Source organism: Brachyhypopomus gauderio, chromosome 6 (genome assembly GCF_052324685.1).
Source record: "Brachyhypopomus gauderio isolate BG-103 chromosome 6, BGAUD_0.2, whole genome shotgun sequence".
Classification (NCBI taxonomy): domain Eukaryota; kingdom Metazoa; phylum Chordata; class Actinopteri; order Gymnotiformes; family Hypopomidae; genus Brachyhypopomus; species Brachyhypopomus gauderio.
This window is the reverse complement of record NC_135216.1, coordinates 32,710,881-32,733,991: the sequence shown is the minus strand read 5'-3', so window position 1 is coordinate 32,733,991 and position 23,111 is coordinate 32,710,881. Positions and strand designations below refer to the sequence as shown.

General features: G+C 42.2%; 1 protein-coding gene across 3 annotated transcripts in view; it reads right to left on the bottom strand.

Annotated features, from left to right (window-relative positions):
* The window catches only part of LOC143517719 (cytosolic phospholipase A2 gamma-like), a 28,953-nt gene extending 9,681 nt beyond the window's left edge, over positions 1-19,272 (bottom strand). Inside the window, exons 1-13 of one of the 3 annotated variants that reach the window (XM_077010486.1) lie at positions 19,211-19,266; positions 17,535-17,551; positions 14,692-14,800; positions 13,010-13,152; positions 11,411-11,609; positions 7,926-8,031; positions 6,653-6,793; positions 5,746-5,823; positions 5,477-5,617; positions 5,144-5,263; positions 4,997-5,059; positions 3,119-3,205; positions 1,645-1,799 (exon numbers count right to left, since the gene is read on the bottom strand). In XM_077010486.1, coding sequence (XP_076866601.1) covers positions 1,645-1,799; positions 3,119-3,205; positions 4,997-5,059; positions 5,144-5,263; positions 5,477-5,617; positions 5,746-5,823; positions 6,653-6,793; positions 7,926-8,031; positions 11,411-11,609; positions 13,010-13,152; positions 14,692-14,800; positions 17,535-17,551; positions 19,211-19,216 — 1,365 coding nt within the window. In that variant the 5' untranslated portion in view covers positions 19,217-19,266. Of the gene's footprint in view, positions 1-1,644; positions 1,800-3,118; positions 3,206-4,996; positions 5,060-5,143; positions 5,264-5,476; positions 5,618-5,745; positions 5,824-6,652; positions 6,794-7,925; positions 8,032-11,410; positions 11,610-13,009; positions 13,153-13,228; positions 13,312-14,691; positions 14,801-17,534; positions 17,552-19,210 lie in introns of those variants that run through there. The other 2 variants (XM_077010488.1, XM_077010487.1) reach the window with 2 other exon arrangements.
* Between the last annotated feature and the right edge of the window lie 3,839 nt (positions 19,273-23,111).

Sequence of the window (23,111 nt, the reverse complement as noted above, 5' to 3'; positions counted from 1 at the left end):
AGGAGGATGGGAACGGAGACACCAGCCCCCCCATCTGAGTATTCCGATGGTGAAGAGGATTATTTGAGTGTGGGGAGCCCACCGTCCAAAGCCCGTGAACGAACCCCCAGTGGTCACCCCCCCCCACCAGTGGTCACTCGGAGGACTGTACGCACTCGCATGGCGCCTTAAGCCGGCGTGTGAGGGCAGAGGAGCGCTTCACGTCCTGGAGGGTCATCCCCAGGAGGAGGAAGGAGCCTGCCTACATGAGGGTTCTCCCCGCTGGCTGCCCTTCTGGAAGAGGGGCACCTGTTCCCATGTCTACCTGTGCCTGTGTTTGTGTCAATCCCTATGTTTATTGTGAATCTTTTTATGGTCTTATTAAGGTTATTATTATGAAGCTTATTAAGGTTATAGGCACTGTGCAGGTCTAGTTTGGTAAAGAAAGATGCCTGCTGCTGGGCCTCAAAGGCGGACGACATCAGAGGTAAAGGGTAGTCCTTGATAGTGATCTTGTTAAGCCCCCACAAAAAAGAAACCTGCCCCAGCCAGGGAGGTAGATGTCCTGATAACAGTCGTATCCAAGGACTCTTGAATGTATTTCTCCATGGATTTACGTTTGGGAGTGGACAGGCAATCACATCACCAGCTGGCTAGATAAGATTTGGTGAACCAGCTCACATTCCTAGCTGGAATGTAGTGTAGCTGGAGTGCAGTGTTGCGAATAACCGTTAGGTAACGGCGTCATTTTGTCAGTAACAGGATAATATAATTAATTACTTTTCCTGTCGTTACAACGCCGTTGACGTTACTGGTCATTAAAAGCGGTGCGTTACTATATATTGATATACTAACAGTAATGCGAGCGGACCGCTGCCCAGGCTAGTGAGGAGTAAAAGATCTCGATAGGTCACAGTTCTCGGTGTAACACCTGTTTAACTTAACAAGTCAGTAAGCGATTCGCTAAGGCAGCGTTATGGTAGCCAATCAGAGCCAGTGTTTTTACACGCGTGCCGAAGCACACGACACAAACGGAGAAGAGGCAAAAATGGCGAGTCAGGAGCAAGCCGAAGAAAAATTATAATTTTCAAGGTGGCGATATAAACATTATTTAAGAAAATACTTGAAGTTCCTGAATGTCTACCAGACTGGGTATTTGATTTATTTAATTAAGAATAGAGGTTTAATTGTTAAGTTTACTTCTGTTTTGAACAAACCAGTTGTCTCAGGTTGAGAGAATTTAATTTAATTTGATAGATGTAAATGCACTTTACTGTATATAGTGTAACTGTTTACTTTTGCTTCTTTTTTTTCAAAGATTTGGGATTTTAAAGGATTTTATCTTGCACTGGTCTGTTGATGTGCAATAAATGTCAAAAGTTAAACACCTTTATGATCTACTCATTTCAACTGACTGTGAAAACTGCTTTTTCAAAAAATTCTTATTCATTGGCATATAACTTTTTTTTTTAACTATAATGCAAATAGTTACTTTCCCTGGTAACGAGTTACTTTTATTATAGAGTAATTCAGTTACTAACTCAGTTACTTTTTTGAACAAGGAGTGAGTCACTATAATTACTTTTTTAAAGTAACGTTCCCAACACTGCTGGAGTGTAGGGAATCCTAAGTGTGTGTGTCTGTGTGTGCAAGTGTGTGTGTTACCTTAAAGGGATCTCCATCACTGAAGTCAAGGGAAATGATGAGGTCGATGTTTCGCTCCGTTCTCAGTACAGAGAAGTAGGGAGAGTTTTCTAACAGGCCGGCATCTATATATTGTCGTGTCTCTGACTTCAGGATGCTGGGGTTAACATCTGGAACTGATAATGAAAAACAAACAAGACTCATTATAGAAGATTAAATTATATTAAAAGACTGAGGAAACCCTTCTTTTCAGAATCATCAGGGCATTGGTATGAGGGATTAGGGCTTCTACCAAGACAGAAGGCCCCTGTTTACGGCCTTTGTTGTTTAGCTTGATGCATTCCTAACCATAAAGTGTCGGCTTTGTCATAAACTGTTCCATAAGTCATAGATGGCTTTGGAAGAGTGAATGTCACAGAAATGCCTTAACTAATGTATTCTGACAAACAAACTTCTTTATTCCTAAATTACATTTTGTCCACAAATACGGACTTGTGCTAACGGGCTGACCGATGGAGGATGGGTTCTCCTTTTGAGTCTTGGTCCTCCCGAGGTTTCTTCCTAATCCCCACCATCTAGGGAGTTTTTCCTTGCCACTGTCACCTTCGTGTTGCTCATTAGGGATCTGGACCCATATGATTGTAAAGCTGCTTTGTGACATCATGTGTTGTAAAAAGCGCTATATAAATAAATTTGACTTGACTAATAACCCACAGGAAAAGTGTAGACCTGTGTGGATATGTAATTTAGCTCTTTCTATCCTTGTCCACTGTGTAATACGTCGCAGTGTTACTATCAGAAATGTAACTTTGTGTTCCACCCATGTTGTCAATAAACCAAACCCCTCTTTGCAATAGCGCGCACCTATCCAGAGTTGAATGTTACAATAATAGACCTAGCACACACACCTGTTCAACTCTATGAAGGCCTCACTTACTCAACCAAGTGGACAGCGGTTCTGGACGGACCTTACACATTGTCACTAAACTTCAACGAACCTTCTGGTTCAGCTGGGTCACTATCAGTATAACTTCAGAAAGTTACTACCCGTCTGCTGCCTCCGAAGTCCCACAAGCCAACCAGGCCTGATAGGACTCTTTCTTCAGCATGACGGCCTCCCTTACCTGAAGTGTACTAGTAAAAATTATATTCTTACATGTAAAAATTTTATTATTGATATCAAAAATTTTATTTTTACTAGTGATCATTCATGACTTCCAAATAATTTTGAATCCAGTTCCTTTTGAATTATTGGAAAGAGTGACCAGCTTAAAGATCCTAGTAGCAACTTGCTGCTTGTTGTTGTCATTTTTAGACAATTATGATTAAAAACAAATCCAGTACCTAAATGCAGTGACTGTATATCCTAACCACTAAATATTTTAAATCATGCAATAAGAAACCTTATATTCCCTTCTACAGAAAGAAAAGTGCATTAAAATGGTGGTATGGTTACATAACATTAACAGAATATGAGGAGATTTTTATTTCCCACCTTCCATATTGTACAGAAAGTTGTATGTTGTTCCCCAGTCCCACTGCCAAAGTTTCTTCATGCATGTATACATACGTCGCCAAAAACCTGATAGATAAAACAAAGATTAATGCACTGACATCTGGTCTTAGTTCTGGCTTTTAAAACCCATGTATTACTAGTTGGAAAAAACAATTTCAGTCATTTATAAAGTAAATGTTTAGAATATGTAGAATCACTAGTCCTAATGACTTCAGCTCTTGGAGAACAAGGACATATAGCACACACCACATCTAAGCTGACAAACAACCCACATCTTGAAAGACACACTGACCACATTTAGACTGAGCTGCCACCATTTTGTCTTGAACTAACACAAAGTAAATCTGTAATGAATCTGTAGTTCTGTGTCAGTGTCACGGTGGGGAGACCGGGTCGCCACCAGAGGGCGCGTGTAGCCTCTCGCAGTACTTCACAACACACGCCTCCGAGCACCAAACCACTCCTACCGTCCAGCTCACCAGTGTACTAACACCTGTTCCCCATTAGGTTGTGCACCTTTTTATGTCCCACAGGTCGTTCGGTCCAGTGCTGCACATTGCCTCGCTGGAAGCTCATGTCTGGACCTCTCTTCACCTCTGCTGCATATACTTTCTGTTATTTGGAAGTTGCCAAGCTGACTGCTTTGCAGTCTCTCTTTTGTTTACTTATTGATGGAGAATAAAAGATCATGTGTTGCGACCCTCGCCTTCGGCCGCCTCTGTCCCCGCGTCACAGTCAGATTCTAATGATTACTGGGGTGAGTTTCCCAAAACGTTCTTAAGTATGAAACGTACGAGGTTACGAAGTACTTAGCACTAAGAACGTTTCGGGAAACCCACCCCTGGTTGGTTAACTTACTGGAAACCTTCTAACATTCATGGAACTGATTAAGCAGAGTTTGGCTTGTATGAATTACTTGGTTAATATAAATTATCTTTTACATAGTTGATGAACACAGGTAATCGGATTATAATGTAGTAATGAATTAAGAATTATTTCAACATATTGTGATGTTTATACTCAGTGTGTCACTGGCTCCATCTGTCAGTATAGTGTTTTCCTTTTTCTCTGTCTTTGTTTTCATTGCTATGATTTGTGTTCGCTCCCAGATTATTGTTCCCAGCTATACCTTGTCTCGTAGTCTGACTAGTTTCCCTATTTATTCTCTTCTTATGTTCCCAATCTCCAGTGTGGCTCGATGATCATGTCATGTTATATGAGTCTAACAATGTTTCTATCTTTTTGCTGTTTTTGCATTCGTTACTGTCGATGTTTCTGCTTATGTTCCCGTTGGTGTTTCTACCGGTGAATATTGCATGAGCCCAATATAATAAAAATCCCTGTCTTTAGTAAATTTTGCTTTGAGAATCTGTGCTGTAGTTTATGCTCCTAGAATAGCTGTTTGTGTTATGTTCTGCTTTGGGTAAATGCCCTAGTTGAATTGTTATACTGTGTGTACTGTTTATTCGGTCTCTCAATGTTTATATAGCTAACGTTCTATGTCTGTTGTATTTCCAGTACATTGATAAATCCATAAATTCAGCTCTACCAGCTCTACCCTCGTGTTCCCATTATTTGGCTTTGTCAATCTTTCTTGTTCTGGTGTATTTGATTCATTTTGTGAATATGCCTGTGATATCAGCTGTGTTGTGTATAAGCCATGATCCCGATAGCACAACCACACCGTTAGAAAGTGGATTTTAGTACTGTGAAATAACATTATGATAAAACAGGAAAAGCATTCATTCCTCCAATTCTCAGGTGCATTTTGACACAGACTAAATGAATATTAGATTAAAGGAAGACGCATGTATTAGTCACACTTTCTGCAACATATGCATAGAAGAAATACATTACCAACAGAGTTCACTTGCAGGTCTGAGCTTAAGCCACTGTATGTCAGCTCCTGCTTGTTCAAATCTGGATAAGTAAATTAAATAATAAAAAGAAATTGTAATTTTCTTGAAAATCCATCAGAAACTCACAGCTCTGGGCAGTACTCACCGTTCAACTCTGGGAACCAATCAGGAAGATTATCACAGACAATTATGTTGTACTGTGTCAACATGTCATCTGTGATTGTTCCTTGAAGTTTTACCTCATGTCCTTCTTTATCACGCTTTCCTAAATAGAATTAAAAAACTGCTGCTGTAACAGTGATCAAATAATAATACATTATAATGAAAGTTATTTAAAATATTATTTATATATATATAAAATATTAGCTACCATAGTAGCTCTTGGTTGTTCCCATTAAAGTACTACTTTAATACTGCTAATGTTGAGAGGTTAAATAATGCATGCTCTATTCTTTGCATCATGGAATATGAAAACAACCTTTCAGTAATTCATTTATTGTGTTCATGTTGGATGTAATGTCCTCTCCTCTGAAGAAATTATCATTCAAGTCCAGAAGAGCATATAACACCTTCTGATAATCCTTCAACATTTCAAAGTGTCCTTGCTCTGAAAATGTCTCTACAAAAAAGAAAGAAAAGACAAAGAGAACATTGTTCAACAACAGATGCTATTACAACAGCAAACAGCTAAAATAGACAAATTAAACTGACTTTTTAAAATTGTTCATACCAGTCACTTCTCCATACCTTCAACAATGTTACGTAGTGCAACACAAATATACTTCATATTCTTCTCCCAATCAGCTAGTGCACTACCACACAGACCTTCAAAGAGTCAAAACAATTGAACAAATGAGATCCATAAGACTTGAAACAGGTCAGATACACATTACATTATACATGTTCAGATCACATGAAAATAAAAATATTTTCAACTGTTGCTGAATGTCAGAAAATATGTGCTACTCCTTGTGGAGTTCTATATTGCACATAAAGGATCATGCGTAGACATGTTGATTGCAGTATGCATATGTCTATTTATATTCAACAAGTTTATTACAGTATAGCAAAACATTTGAGAAATAAAAATATTAAACTGTAAAAAATAAAATGGTAAATATTCAACAAGTGAGTGTCACGGTGGGCCTATCCTAGCTACCTTGGGGAATAGTCCACCTCACTCAGGCCTGGGAATCGAACCCACAACCCTCCAGCCACAAGAACAGTTCCCTAACCAACAGACCATAACTGCCCTACATATTGTACATGTTACTTTTGCCGATAACATTATGTGTCTTCTCATAATATGTGTGTATGTACACATATAAATTTACATATGAATATAGACAGGCTTATACTCATGTGTACATATTCTTATTCTTACTCTGCTCTACCGTTTATGGTTGTTTTAGCACTTATGTAAATAATACCCTAAATTACACTGGTTAGATGCTAAATGCATTTAGTTGGCTCTCTATGTACAGGCATAATGACAATAAGAGTCTAATCTCTCTAATCTCCAATTTTCATTCTATGGGATTTGAAGTTTAAACAAATTTGGTAATAAAATCACCTCAGAGAGGAAAGATCATCAGGTCTTAATCTGGTCCTTAATATTTGTCTACATAAGAAGCACCGTTTATCCTTGTATTACCTTGTAGGGACAGCATGTCATTCTCAGGCTGTTTCTTGGTCACTGCTCCATACTCAAACCGACTTCCCCAGGTGGTGGAATCCACAAAGGCTCCAGTTATGGAGTAGCCACACTCATCTGGGGTGATCTCAAACCAAACATCTACAAACACAACATACTCTAAACCAGGGGTAATCAATTAAATCTTTCCGCGGTCCATTTTTGGCAGATAGCTCAGACCTTAGGTCCGGGTCCGCGGTGGCGAACGAAAGTTGTTGGGGGGGGGTTGGCGAACGAAAGTTGTTGAGCGGGGGGGGTTGCGAACGTAACACTCAAATGGGTGGTGAACGTAACACTCGTCTGAAAATAAATTCTCCGGTTTAAAATATAGTCTCCCGTTAAAATTTTTTTGCCATTTGGGTCCGTATCCAGTTAATCAGGAATGTGATTGGGTCCGGACCGGACGGCGTTCGGGTCCGGATCCGGACCGCGGTCCGCCATTTGGTGATACCTGCTCTAAACCTTTAATTACTCACACACTCATCTGGGGTGATCTCAAACCAAACATCTACAAACACAACATACTCTAAACCTTTAATTACTCACACACTCATCTGGGGTGATCTCAAACCAAACATCTACAAACACAACATACTCTAAACTTTTAATTACTCACACACTCATCTGGGGTGATCTCAAACCAAACATCTACAAACACAACATACTCTAAACCTTTAATTACTCACACACTCATCTGGGGTGATCTCAAACCAAACATCTACAAACACAACATACTCTAAACTTTTAATTACTCACACACTCATCTGGGGTGATCTCAAACCAAACATCTACAAACACAACATACTCTAAACTTTTAATTACTCACACACTCATCTGGGGTAATCTCAAACCAAACATCTACAAACACAACATACTCTAAACCTTTAATTACTCACACACTCATCTGGGGTGATCTCAAACCAAACATCTACAAACACAACATACTCTAAACTTTTAATTACTCACACACTCATCTGGGGTGATCTCAAACCAAACATCTACAAACACAACATACTCTAAACTTTTAATTACTCACACACTCATCTGGGGTGATCTCAAACCAAACATCTACAAACACAACATACTCTAAACCTTTAATTACTCACACACTCATCTGGGGTGATCTCAAACCAAACATCTATAAACAGACAGTACTATGAAACCTTAATAACTCACATACTTATGCACACATTCACTCACAAATACAAACATAAACATACAAGAGAAAAAGTACCTTTACACAGGTCATTGTCTTTGCACTCTTTGTCAATCACCGTATAGATGGGATAAGGGTCTCTGGTGTGCTTGCCCCTCTGCCCTGTGAGAGGATGTTCATCAATCTGCAGTGATACATGTAAAAGTCTTTTTTTTTTAAGTACAAGTTGCAAAGTACAAACTGCATGTGCACTTTCTGTAACAACAATAACAACTAGAAAGTAAAGTTTGTGAAAAAACTTTACATTGGCTTGGCAAAACCTTTTGTAACAGCATAAAAACTATGTTAATTCAACTCCCAGTAGAGACTAGTCATCCAATAAGTAGAGCAAATTCTGTTGTTCTATTGTCATAGCTTAAGTATGGATTCCTATGGGAGGATGGAGGGATGAATGAAAGTACAGAAGGAGTCAGTTTGAAATGCCCTTTGATACCTGGAGTCAGCTGTTGAGTCATTAGAGCCAAGTTTGATGGCTTTAGTTCGAAAATTAAGGAGGTTAGAAAATGAATGGGTTCCTATAGGATGATGGAGGGATGAATGAAAAAATATGTTAAGTTGCCACATTTTGTCAATTGTGATTTTCACCGCAATCAAAATGTGTCCTCCACATTTACCCATCTGTGCAGAACTGGTGATTACTAGGGAGCAGTTGGGGTTAGGTGCATTGCTCGAGGGCACCTCAGTCATGGCCTCAGGCCTGGGAATCAAACCCACAACACTTCAGGGGCCTCATGTACAAAGACTTTTTGTACAAAGGATTTCTTACAAAAAATTGGCGTACATACAAATGCAGAAAATGGCTGTAAATCCGGATGTATCAAACCGTGCTTACGCCGGAATCCATTTCTTTTGTACATCCCAATCAACGTGGAATTGAGCGCACACGGTGACACGCCCCCTATAAATATGCAAATTCATTTAAATTTGCCTTGCCCTGGAGAAGTTTCCTCTCTGATCTATCACAAACCACAGACGTAATTGGTGCGGGGGGGGGACGACCCCACTTTTTACGGTAAAAACCATATATTTAAATAGCGACGAATCCATGCCCCCCCCCCCACTATTTCAAAAGCCAGTTTTGATCCCCTGCAGTTTTTAAGGTTAAAAAAACAAATATTAAATAGCGACACCCCGCAACCCAGTTCTCAAGCCATTTGTGCCCCCTCCCCCCACCTACGTAATCAAAATTACGTCCATGTCACAAACCATGTCTAAACGGGGAAAGAAGAGGAACTTCACCGAATGTGAAAGTGGAGACGCTCCTCAATGAGGTAGAGGTGCGGAAAAAATGTTTGTTTGGCACGTTGTGGCATTACGGCAGAGCGCAAAATGTCTGAGTGGGACAGCGTGTGTGAAGCTTTAAATGTTGTGGGGTCAGAACAATACACACTGGCAGAATTATATAATGCACCTAAAAAATGTCAGTGATGCGCTCACTAGCATCAGCGACTCAATAAAAGAATTGGTTAAAATTTGAATGCTGTTACCTTTTTATATTGTAGCTATGATTTGTTGCCTTGCTTGTATGGCACCTGGGTTGGGCTGCGCAGGACACCACATGCCCTCACAATATGACACCTTCTCTGGCTTATACAGGAGCATTCCCCCAGTCCTGTCCAGGCAGCGCCACCAGCTTTTCAGCTGCCCAATTGCCCTCTCCACGACTGACCGGGTGCTAGAATGGAGAGAACTGTATCTCCGCTCCCGGTCAGTCTGTTGATTACAAAGGGTCATCAGCCACGTCTTGAGCGCGTAGCCGCTGTTTCCCAAGTAATGTAACAATGACCCATGTTTTAAATTAATTATTCTAAGCTGGAAATGTCAAATGCTTTTATTTAAATGCTTAAAATGTGTTGCTTACCAAGAATCCACCCGTCACGCACTCTGCAAACTTGTAATCGTATCCCAAACATGCAGTTTGTAAGGATGTATGAATCATTGGGTTGATCCAGGCCAACGTGCCACATTAGTAAGGCACATTTTTGCATCACAGATTATTTGCACGTTTATGGAATTATTTATGGAAAGTGTTTTCTATTCATATAAGCAAATTCCCCCTCAGATGGTGCCTTTATAGAAATGTGTGTGCAGTTGATTGCTCTGATTACATTAGGGAAACCGGCTATCGCTGCAAATTGCGCTTTAATGTTTGCCTGGTCAACCGCATCATATGTGAACTTTATATAACTAGCTGATATGCAGATGATCCCATCCAAAACAGGTGGCATGGCCCGGCTCAAAGATGACTGGGATATCCCCGACCGGGCTGCCAGTTCTCTTTGAAACGAGCCAGTCGCCAGGAAGCTGAGCGTTGTCAGCACCTGTAAAGGAACTGGCAATGTGCGACTCCTCGCTGTTTCTCTCTCCAAAACTGGACCCAACTCAACACAAGAGGACAGTTCTTGAAAATCTGAAACGGCTTATAAGCCACTCATCATCATGGGCCAAAAAATCATAATGGTCATGGAAAACGTTCTCTCGGTTAATTCGGCCATTATCAATATCTTCCAGTAATGCCAACGCTGCCATCTCCCAAGAACTCCAGCGAAACATTTAATGCATGTTTATATAATCTAGGCTAAGTGGAAACACGTTGAATGATTAATTCTGTAAGGCAGTGACATTGTCTGATTAATTTACTATTAAATTGTCTGATTAATTTACTGTTTAATTGTCTGATTAATTTAACTATATCTAGTATAAAACGCAGGAGCTAGAAGGCAGTGCAAAATGTCAATGTGTGAAAAGTGATGAAAAATGAAAAAGAAGTGATATAAGAGTGATAGGTGTGGAAAGTTGCTGAGTAATTTCTATCAACCCTCACACCATGCACATCAAATGTGGTGAATTAATCTTGAAATTTGAACATTTGGAACAGTTTGAAAAATTGAAAGTCTATGGGAAAAGTGGTATAAAAAAATATGGATCTTTTGGGCATAGGGTGGAGTTTCCTACAAAGTTTGGTGGTTCTATCTTAAAAGCTGTCTAAAAAATGAAATAATAATAAGGCTGTCCACAAAGTTTAGGAGTGTGTCTTTGGGGATTATTGACAACTCTTCCAGAAGTTCATTTGTGAGGTCACATAATGATGTTGGATGAGAAGGCCTGGCTCTCAGTCTCCGCTCTAATTCATCCCAAAGGTGTTCAATCAGGTTGAGGTCAGGACTCTGTGCAGGCCAGTCAAGTTCATCCACACCAGACTCTGCCATCCATGTCTTTATGGACCTTGCTTTGTGCACTGGTGCACGGTCATGTTAGAAGAGGAAGGGGCCAGCTCCAAATTGTTCTTTTGGCCATGGAAGTGGTCAATCACCTGTGGCCATGGAAGTGATTGGAATACCTTATTCTGATTATTTGGATGGATGAGCGAATACTTTTGGCAATATAGTGATTTTTGGTGAACACTTGTAGATATGTAGCAGCAAACTCTAATAGTACACTCTATAAAGAATAAATTATTTCTTTTGCCTTCTGACCATTGGATGTGTGGACACTGTTCTTACCTCCTTCACTACACGAGACACAACAAATGCAGCCCAGATGTCAGTGACACTGAAGTTGTCTCTTTTATATGTCTTCTTTAGTTTCTTGTATTGTTCAGTGTTGCTGACGTGGCCACGAACGAGTCTCTGGATGATGTTTTTTTCCACTTTCTTCATTTTGGTGGACCAGTCTGGTTCTTTGTACACTGATGACATGCACCTTCAGAGGTCAGAGAGAGAAACACAGTGTTTACATTACAAACAAACAGTCCAGAATCCTCATATATTTGGATATGGTTTTTCAAATATGCAAACTGTAATGCATCGGCCCGCCCCGTCAATCATTCCTCACTTTCCCTTTGTTTCTGTGTTTTTCCATTTCCCTGTGTTCACCCATCTTGGTCCAGCCCTTCATTTCTGTCATGTGTTTCACCTGTGTCTCGTGGCCGCCCTTGTTTGACGTGTATTTAAACACCTTGTTTTGCCGCAGTCCTGTTGGTCTTTGATTCCTCTTCTCATGTATTCTGACATACCGCGTCTTCCATGCCCTCGGTCTCCACATACCTCTGTTGTCCTTGTTCGGGTTTGTCCCTCTATCCTTCTCTGTTATAACTTTCCCTATACACTGGTTGTGTTCTCTGTTCAGTTTTGAATTACCGTTTGTATGTTTCTTCTCTTGAATTCCCTCGCTCTCTACCTGTTAATATCATCTTCGTTTATGTCCATGCTGTCTAATCCGCCCTCGTTAAGTTTTATGCTGTAGCGTTTCCCTTGTTTGTCAGTTTATCTCGGTGTCGCTTCCCGATTGTTCGGTTATGCCTCGTAGATATCGTACGTGCACCCCAGTCTTTCAGTTGGTTGTGTATCCCTTTGTTCTACCCCCGATAGTGTAAGTCCCTGTCTGTTCAATAAACCTCCTCTTCCTCCACACTTGGAACCACCTCCTGCTGCATGCCAGCTAATAGTGATGGGCAAATGAAGCCTGTGTTTTGTTCATTCATACCAAATAATGATTATATTGTCATTACAATAAAATATACAGATGCTCTCCTCCAAACACATTCCAGATTAATCCATCAAATAAATTATATTAAAGGCTAAATACTGGTTAAGGGTGATGTGTAATAATACGTCTCGTATAGCTGGTAAGACACTAAACCACTCAAATCTCTTAAACCTGCCAAGCTGTCATTGGCTCAGAATGTACTGAAATGCCATGAGCCAATGCCATGCACTGAAAGACTATGAGCCAAAGAAAAGCTTCGAAACATTTTGAAGCAATGAAGCGTAAAACAAAACAGTGGTGACGTTTGAAGCTTCACGTGACATTGGTGTTTTGATACGAGCTCCGACACATAATTTCGAATCACTCCGCTTCAGGAAGAGCGACACATGCTCCGAAGCCTCTGTGTCATTTGCCCATCACTACGAGCTAGTATCGTTACAGATACTGAACTTTTGGTGAATACATTTAATATCAATGTGTGTGCATGTTTTGAAAGAATAAGGTTTTTGCATAGACATGAATGGTGAGGCATATTGAGGTTGAGCGTGTGAGGTACTGTTCTGTGTGTGAACATAATTAAGATGTATAAATATCCGGACGTTCAGGATCAGTACCATGTAGATCCAGAGACACCACTGAGATACATGATACAGTCCAGCAGTCCCTCTTCACCCAGCTGTCTCAGAGACCCCAGCAGTCCAATCATAGCTCTCTCCCCTCCACCAGAGCCCAGCACAGCAATGTTGGGCACCTCTTCCTGCAGGTGTAGGAACACACACCCTAAACCCACCACACAGCTGGGGAGAACCTACCAGCACAGCAATGTTGGGCACCTCGTCCTGCAGGTGTAGGAACACACACCCTAAACCCACCACACAGCTGGGGAGAACCTACCAGCACAGCAGCTACACAGTCTGCAAGATTACTGGTGACCACTGATGGAAAAAGTTATGAAATATGCATAGATCAGGGATGGGCAACTGGTGGCCCGCGGGCCGCACTGAGTGAGGACGAGGGCCGTGTGCCCCAAATAGATCAATAATAATTTATTAATTAAAAGAAGAAAAAAACCGATATAGCAGGACTTTTTTTTTCTTGTCACGTAGGGCTACGCCCCCCTCTCCTAGCTGCATAGTTGCCAGGTTCGGGGTTTTCACGCCAAATTGGGCTTGTTTGAAAGTCCAGCCGCGGGTAAAAATTCTGGGGTCGCGGGGTGCAGTTTTTTGGGCTACTTTTGAGTCGGGCTACCGCGGGAGTTACAAGTCAATACTAAGAATCAATCGTGATTTAATACTTAATTTGTCTCCATTTTACACTCGCCACCTTCCCTCTGTCTGCCACGCCCGTGTCGTCATTGTGTTCAGTTGTGTCTAGTTTAGTCCTGTGTACTTGTATCTCTGTGTTTTGCCCGTTGTCGGTTATTTGTGGTTTGTTCGGTTTTGTGGATTATCTGTCATCGCTGTTCTGGTATTTTCCGTTTCCGTTGTGTTTCTCCGTTGTGAATGGATCTCCTGTTACGACTCCTGCCTGTCCTGTTGACCACTTGGACGGCTCTCCCGTTTTGACCCGTGCCTGTACAAACGACTTCGCCTATGGGATTCCCCTTATTAAATCTCGCTCTTCTCAGCGTTTGTGTCCGCCTCCTCGCTCCGCAGCGCGCTACGCATTACAGTTCTTTGATATGAAGGAGTTCAAATTCCTTTTTGCACTTTTTTATTAAGCAAATGTTTTGTCTTTGTTGCTTATTAAGGACATGTTAATGCATTTATATGCAGAAAATAGATGTATGTTGGTGCAATAAACATACAGTTCTGAATTCATTTAAAATGTGTTCTTATTGAGAATAATTTGTAGTGTCTTTCATATCCAATTATTTGAAGTGCGTGGTCATGTGGCCCTTCAATGATAGTGCTGAAAAAATTTTGGCCCTCTTTATCATGGAAGTTGCCCATCCCTGGCATAGATGCTGTCCAGATCTCAGGAGAATGTCATTGGTCCGATCTCCAGTGTGGACAGCCTATGAGCTGCGTGGGCTACAGGGGTGTCCCGCCCACACTGATCTTAAACCTAAACTAAACACCATGTGTGTCCCTGCAGTACTACTACAGAACAGAACCATGTTTGATGTGTATTTATAAATGCTCATATTTCACTCCTATAAAGTGAGTAAAGGACAAATACATAATGATCTGTAGCAAAAAGTCAAGTTGGCACATTTCATGTACAGTAGAAATTCAAAGCTTAATAGCACAGAACAGTAGATTATCAAATTAATATATTCATGAATCTACTTTACCAGACTGCAGGGTATATTGTGCTTCTGCAGACACTGTTGAACAGTCTCTCTCCTGCTGGACACATGTTGTCTCTCAGCCTCATTCAGAGAGTGTCCAAGTCTCACGAAACTGTTACACACATAATACAGTAAAACAGGTAAGAACCCAGTGTAGCTAAGTGATATTTAACACCAACCCATGTAGTGAACATGATATAGCTGAAGTGTTGAAGTGTTAAGTAGCTGTAGCTGAAGTGTTGAATTATTCAGTAGGTACAGCTGAAGTGTTGAAGTGTTCAGTAGGTATAGCTGAAGTGTTGTTGAACTGGGCCACTGTCCCATGGTTATACACAGACAGATGTCAGCATGCACACATGGAAAATGTAAAAACTTGCAAAGCAACACATGTAAATGTTTACACATAGATTTAATATATTTGATTAACCTGAAATGCTATGCATTGTCACGTTGAGGACCCCGGCCCCTCCCCTTTGGGCGTGTGTATACGTAGTCCACGTGCTTTGTCTGCGTCTGTGGAACTCCGTGGTGATGGCTATGTCGTGTGATAATGTGTCTCACCTGTGAATCGTCTCGTAATCACGTGGGGCTAATGTGGTTTGTCTATTTAATGTGCACTCGCGCAGTGTCCTGTGTTCGTCGTTGTCTAAAGTCTACACGTTGCTGTGAGTGTTATTGTTATCCGTGCGCTATTGCGCAATCATTGTTGGAATTAAAAGTGATGTCAGTCAAAAAGGCAGGATTCTGTGTCTCGTCCTTCGCCGACCCACGAGCGTCACAGAACGATGAGCCGTCTGAGACACCAAGAGGAGATGCCAGGCTATGCCACCCAGCCTAAAAAGGCACTTCGCTCCAGCAAGCGGCACCACCGCTCTTCCTCCTCTCCCCCGCGCCGCAAAACCCCGCCGACTCTGGCACAGCTGATGACGGACCCAGAGTGTTCGTGCCTGCTGTGCGCAGTACGGGAAACCTCCATACCAGAGTTGGCGGAGGAGTACCCCCGGACAGCGGCGCGGGTGTGGGAGGAGAAGCACCCCGCTCCTTCCCAGGAAGGCTTGCCCATACGGGTGAGCGTCCCTGAGCTCTTTGAGGCATCGCCACCAGAGGGCGAGCTTGGTGAGGTGGAGGACCCACCGACACGGGAACAGCTGATGTCGGACCCGGTGTGCGCCCTCCAGCTGGCCTCAGCCCAGAAGGTAGAGGAGAAAGACCCTGAGGTCCCCGATCTTGGAGCGACACTCCCCTCCATCCCGTGCCCTCTCGCCTCTGGAGAGGAGTCCTGGTGTGATCTGCGTCACGGACTCGACCCCGGAGGCGGAATTCGGGGAGGAGGACTCCGAGGAGGAGTTAGAGGAGGAGGAGTACCCCCCTCCACCTGTGTGCCCTTCTCCTACCGTGGGCTACGGGGAGGAGGGGGAGGAAGAGGAGGATTACCCTCCGTCCATCTACTCCGCTCCCACCGTAGACTATGTTGGGGAGGGGGAGGAGGAAGAGGAGTACCCTCCCTCCGTCTACGACAACACCACCGTGGACTACGGTGAAGAGGAGGAGGAGCAGGAGTCAGAGGAGGAGGACTACCTCCCTCCGCCTGTAGGTCTCTCTCCCACGGTACAGGAGGGTGAAGAGGAGCGGAACTATTACCCTCCTTCGGAGGACGACGCGTCCACCGTGGATTACGGCACGGAGGACTATTCCCCGTCCGTGGGTTCAGGGGTGTATGAGAGTGACCCCTACATGGAGGACGAGGAGGAGAGCCTTCCCTCCTCCGTGGGAACCGTTAAAGGGAGGAGGACTCCTGGGGAGACCGCGTCCTCCAGACCTTCCGGGGCCAGCCCCATGGACTATTCCCGGGGTGAGAGTCCAGCTGAGTCCATGGAGGGGGTCCTGGAGGGTGAGGAGGAGCTGATGGACTATGAGGAAGAGCTCCCTCGCGCTGCGCCTGGCACATCCGCCAACCGCGCTGCACCTGATACGTCCGCCAGCTACGATGCACCTGATACGCTGCGCCCAGCGGAGGGTTCGCAGCGAGGGCAGTAGGGGGACTGCCCAACATGGCACCAGCAGCTCCAGGTCTCTCTCCCCTAATAGCTCTCCTCCTGGCGCTAAGCCTGGCACCTATGTCATGTGTGTGTGTACCAGTGTTTGTTAGTCTCCCCATTTGTGTGCCTAACCCATTCTTCCCTCTCGTGCCACTGTGTGTAAGCGTGCCTGTGTGTGTGTTTGTGACCGTGCCGTTCAATGTGTCTAACGTGACGGACGCTTCGCCAAGGGCAGTCACCTCCCAGACGCAGGACTGAGCGCGTCGGATCCGCCCATCGTCGTGGGTTCGGGGCACTCGGTCCTGTTGGCACCCCGGGACAGGTAGTGCCCTTGGAGGGGGCGTCTGTCACGTTGAGGACCCCGGCCCCTCCCTTTTGGGCGTGTGTATACGTAGTCCACGTGCTTTGTCTGCGTCTGTGGAACTCCGTGGTGATGGCTATGTCGTGTGATAATGTGTCTCATCTGTGAATCGTCTCGTAATCACGTGGGGCTAATGTGGTTTGTCTATTTAATGTGCGCTCGCGCAGTGTCCTGTGCTCGTCGTTGTCTAAAGTCTACACGTTGCTGTGTGAGTGTTATTGTTATCCGTGCGCTATTGTGCAATCATTGTTGGAATTAAAAGTGACGTCAGTCAAAAAGGCAGGATTCTGTGTCTCATCCTTCACCGACCCACGAGCGTCACATGCATGAGTTGATGTACCATAATACTGCAACATGTCTTAATAATGTCAATTTGCCTCAAACAAAAAAAATGAGTAATAAAAAACATTAACATAAACAATAAAAATGTAAATTTTAAATAATACCTTCTAGAGGGGTCCATCTGCAGAAATAAAGAAAACAGAAAATGTCATCCGTCCCACCAGAAAATCTTGTGCTTTACGCCATTGTTATGCAGTGTTTAAGGACAGTTGCAGGGCAGCTTGTCTGTGGTAGCTGGCCTGTAACAGCTGGTCTATAGTAGCAGGTTTGTAATAGCTGGTCTGTAACAGCTGGTCTATAGTAGCAGGTTTGTAATAGCTGGTCTGTAACAGCTGTTTTGTAATAGCTGGTCTGTAACAGCTGGTCAATAGTAGCAGGTTTGTAATAGCTGGTCTGTAACAGCTGGTCTATAGTAGCAGGTTTGTAGTAGCTGGTCTGTAACAGCTGGTCTATAGTAGCAGGTTTGTAATAGCTGGTCTGTAACAGCTGGTCTATAGTAGCAGGTTTGTAGTAGCTGGTCTGTAAAAGCTGGTCTAGCTGGTCTGTAACAGCTGGTTACTCCCCCATTGTGGTTGTGGCTTTCATGACCACATTCTGGTGCGGTTTGTATTTGAATTCTTCGGCATTTTGTTTTTCTTGATGCCTAATTTTGGCATACTTAGCTCCGTGTTTGGTCTCAAAATGTCAACGTGGATTGTACTTTTTGACAACTGCCACCACTTCATAACACAAAAGACATAGTGGTTTTTCTCCTTGAAGCACAATCATGTATTCACTTTCCCATCTGCATCAATTTTTCTCTTCCTGGACATTTTAGAATCATTATTTGTATTTATCAGTTACAACATCGATGTGGAAACACTGATATCACATCGATGTGGAAACACTGCAGTGTTGAGATGCCGTCACTTCGCAGGTAACATAATTGTAGGAAATTTAGTTTTTGGTCACTGCATGTATTTGACTTTTTTTTTTTTTATACAATTGGGCTTTTAACCTCTTGCAGGTCACATTTGGCCTGCGGGCCTTGAGTTTGACAGCTGTGCCCTACATTAAGAACTGAACCTCTACAGTTTACTGCCTCACTGAACTGAACCCCTACATACCCCAACACTCTTATACTAAACAGGACGTGTCCTGTGTCCTGAGGCTGTTATACTCCCTCTACTCATTTACAGCTCTAACACCATCATCAAGTTCATGACACATCTGATGACACATCTGTGACTGGACTGATCTGATCGCCAACAACTCATTACCATCACAGTAACATTTAACATTCTGATACAAAATCTCATAAAGATGAAAGAAGTGGTGAACTTTGTCAGGAAGCAGTTCAGGAATTAATCGCCCTTCATAGCTTAAGATACCTCAGTCTCAACCTTCCTAGACCATGACACACCACATAGACTCCACAGTCTCCACAGGTGCAGTAGTGCCTCTATTTACTATGGAGACTGAGGAGATCTATGGTGTTGTGAACATGGCCATCACACATTAACTGGACTTCCGTCACTCCAGCAGATCTCACCACTAAACTTCTCAAGCACCAGCATCTTAAAGCACCTTAAAGGTGTCTCTTTGAACCCCACAGTAGAGGTGTCTCCTTAAACCCCACCTCAAAAACGTTACATCTACAAGTATCACTGATGTGTGTAGACAGTTTGTAATACTTTTAAGATAATAATTGAGATTGATTACATGTACTCATCAAAAGGCTGTCAAGTTCACTACAAGATCGATATAAAAGCATTTGTATGAGTTGAATGGAAAAACAAACCTTCATTGAAGTCCTTGTGAAATGTTCAACTTCAATGCTTTTAAAGCTCAAGTTGTTTTGTGGCTGTATGAGGAAAAGTGAAACCTCAGCACACTGAGAAGGTGGAGTCAATGGTTTCAAAATTATTCAAGCCACTCATTTGTTCTACAGATACATGTATGTGTGTATTCATTTGTTCTACAGATACATGTATGTGTGTGTTCATTTGTTCTACAGATACATGTATGTGTGTATTCATTTGTTTTACAGATACATGTATGTATGTATTCATTTGTTCTACAGGTACATGTATGTGTGTATTCATTTGTTCTACAGATACATGTATGTATGTATTCATTTGTTCTACAGATACATGTATGTGTGTATTCATTTGTTCTACAGATACATGTATGTGTGTATTCATTTGTTCTACAGATACATGTATGTGTGTAGTCATTTGTTCTACAGATACATGTATGTGTGTATTCATTTGTTCTACAGGTGCATGTATGTGTGTATTCATTTGTTCTACAGATACATGTATGTGTGTATTCATTTGTTCTACAGATACATGTATGTGTGTATTTGTTTGAGCTGAATGGCTTTATATTTTGCCCACAGACTCTTAATGGTGTAGCACAGAACATTTGCCCAGATGGAGTCTGACCCACTACACTGTACCTACCAGTAGTGGTTTTGGTGGTGCTCCTGGTTATCTGAACTGAACCAATCAATCAATCAAATTTTATTTATATAGCGCTTTTTACAACAGTTGTTGTCACAAAGCAGCTTTACAAGTGCCGAGTCCTAGCCCCCAGTGAGCAAGCCAAGGGTGACAGTGGCAAGGAAAAACTCCCTAGTTTTTTGCATGAGGAAGAAACCTTGAGAGGAACCAAGACTCAGGGGGGGAACCCATCCTCCTCTGGCCGACACCGGTCACCATGACAACAACAATTTAGACAAAGAAATAAAGAAAAGGAAAAGATGTAATAATGTCCATCATGGTGTAGGCTCATCCGGTCAGGCAGTAGGTGGCTGGCACTGGATGGATCGCTTGTCTCTCCTCATCTCATTTTTCCTCGAGCAGGCGGGAATATAGACTAATACAGTATAACCATTATTAGTAATTTCCACATAACAGATCCCTAGTTAACACTTACACAGAATCAGTGTTGCGAATAACGTCGTTAAAAATAACGGCATTAGGTAACAACGTCATTTTGTCAGTAACAGGATAAAATATACCTAAAATAATTTATTACTTTTCCTGTCGTTACAACACCATTGACGTTACTGGTCATTAAAAGCGGTGCGTTACTATATATTGATATACTAACAGTAATGCGAGCGAACCACTGCCCAGACTAGTGAGGAGTAACAGATCTCGAGAGGTCACAGTTCTCGGTGTAACACCTGTTTAACTTAGTCAGTAAGCGATTGGCTAAGGCAGCATTATGGTAGCCAATCAGAGCCAGTGTTTTTACACGTGTGCCGAAGTACACCAGTGACACGACACAAATGGAGAAGAGGCAGAAATGGCGAGTCAGGAGCAAGCCGAAGAAAAGTTAACATTTTCAAGGTGGCGATATAAGCATTAATTAATTTTATTGTGATTTTAAAGGATTTTATCCTGCACTGGTCTGTGGATGTGCAATAAATCTGATCTACTCATTTCAACTGTACCGAGCCCGGGAGGGGACATGGGTAAAAAATAAAAATTAAACGAGGGAACGTTTTACCATTCGAGCGCACGTTTTCTGTAATTCGTGCTCACGATTTATTAATTCGTGCGCACGATTAACAATTCGTGCGCACGTTTTGTTTTAATCGTGCGCACGTTTTAATTAAACTCGTGCTCACGATTTAGTAATTCGTGCGCACGATTAACAATTCGTGCGCACGTTTTGTTTTAATCGTGCGCACGTTTTCATTCATTCATTTGCAAACCCTACTGGCCTAAGCGTATACATTGCAGATACAAGGAGAGAGGCAGTAACAGTTCCCTGAAACTGTATATACTTTGATTGTTTAGATTTATGCCACAATGAACAGAGATGCGTTTATTAGGTCTTATTTGCTTATGCGTCATGAGGACATTGTAGCTTCCCTTGCACAACGGGGAATCACAATCAGTAAACGGCATCTGAAGCGAATTCTAAGTCTTTTAATGAACATTTATGACTAATTTTAATGTTGCTTTGTGTTTCAGGTTTGAAAAGTACTCGCGACGCGTCAAGTATAAAGCCTGGTTTATAACATAGCTAACATAGAGGATGTTATTGACTTTGTTGACCAGCTTCAAGGTTCTGGAAGACTTAATGGCATATCGTCTTGGTAGAGATCACTGACTCTTAAGCCTGGTTTACTTGACACGTCGCGAGCGGCGCGAGGGTCCGCGCGCGCTGTGGCTCTGCCCGTGCGCGAGGGTCTAGCGCGCTGTCGATTCGCGAGGTCGTGCATCGCGCGCGCCGCGCCTCAGCGCAATGAACAAAGTTGTGTTTGCAGGGTTCATACACCTTTATAATGTGGAATTAAAGTACTTGTACGTCACTTTAAAGGTCCAGTTCAATATTTCCCAGCACGATAAATATACTCGAAATGATTCGAAATAATTCGCTTTTAATCACATTATTAAATGGTTGTTTATTTTCAAAACGCCCAATCTGAACTTCTTCACGTTCTCTCATGTTTCGTCCTGGAATTACAAGAGAACTGGGGTGGGTTTCCCGAAACGTTCGTAACTCTAAGTACTTCGTAACCTCGTACTTACGAATATTCTTAAATTTACGAGTGTTTCCCGAAACTCTTCGTAACTTACGTCGTTCTTATAGTCGTTCGTAAGTTAAGAATCTCCGGACCCATTCGTAACTCACTAAGTACTTCTTAACTCGAAGCTCTCGTGCAGTTCTACTTCAAAAATGATAGAGGCGCTAATTTCACTCGCGCGGGTTTTAATCACGGCATTACTACATTTGCGTTTATGTGTATAATTAGCCTAGTAGCCTATTTTCTTTTAAAATACTTACATCGCATATACTACAATGTGTCAACAGAAATCAAATGTACTACTTTGAATTATTTTGCATTAGTTTATATCTTCCCAATATTTAATTAAGTCTCTCCGTTCGTCATCGTGCAGTCAACAGCCTTTCAGACTCAAAATTAATGTATTCTTTGCAAAGAAATGGATACAAGTTGGCCTATTAAGCTTGTTTTAACTTAACCAATAAAATGGATTGATTAATCGGTAGCACATATAAGTAATTTGGATTAAGGTTAGCAGTTGTGCTTGTGTGATGAACATAGCAGCTCTTCAGAGTACTGGCTTTGAATAGAAGACATAATTTAAGAAGACGACGTAATCCACGAAGCCATGTAGTTCGCCTGAATACAGAATTTTGCCCTTAGCTCCACGACGCAGTTACTGACCGCCCTCCGATTTTATGCCACAGACTGTTCTGCATATATATATAGTATAAAATACTATATATATATATATATATATATATATATATATATATATATATATATATACTAGCTGACAGTGGGTATCCACTCTGAAGCTTGTATCAAATCCCCTGGTGTCCCTTCAGTAGCTGTGGGGCCCAGTATCCCCAGTGCCTTCTCCTCCTCAACAGTGAAGGCACTTGTGGACATTTGACCTCCACCAGTCTTAGCCCTCTCCTTTCTGAGTCCTGCCCCCTTATTTTTGACTTGACTACAGTTTTTTTTTTTTTGTTTTTTTTTCTGAATTTGATGAACTTCCTCGAGCTATTGAAAACAGTAGGCTATACTTTGGTTTTTGGCTCAGTTCACTCGACAGAAAGTTTCATTTACTCTGCTTGTTTGCCATGGTTTTGAATAACGTGTGAAAGGTTAATTGTGTGCCCTATTTATAGCCTTGATAAAAGCCTACGATCGG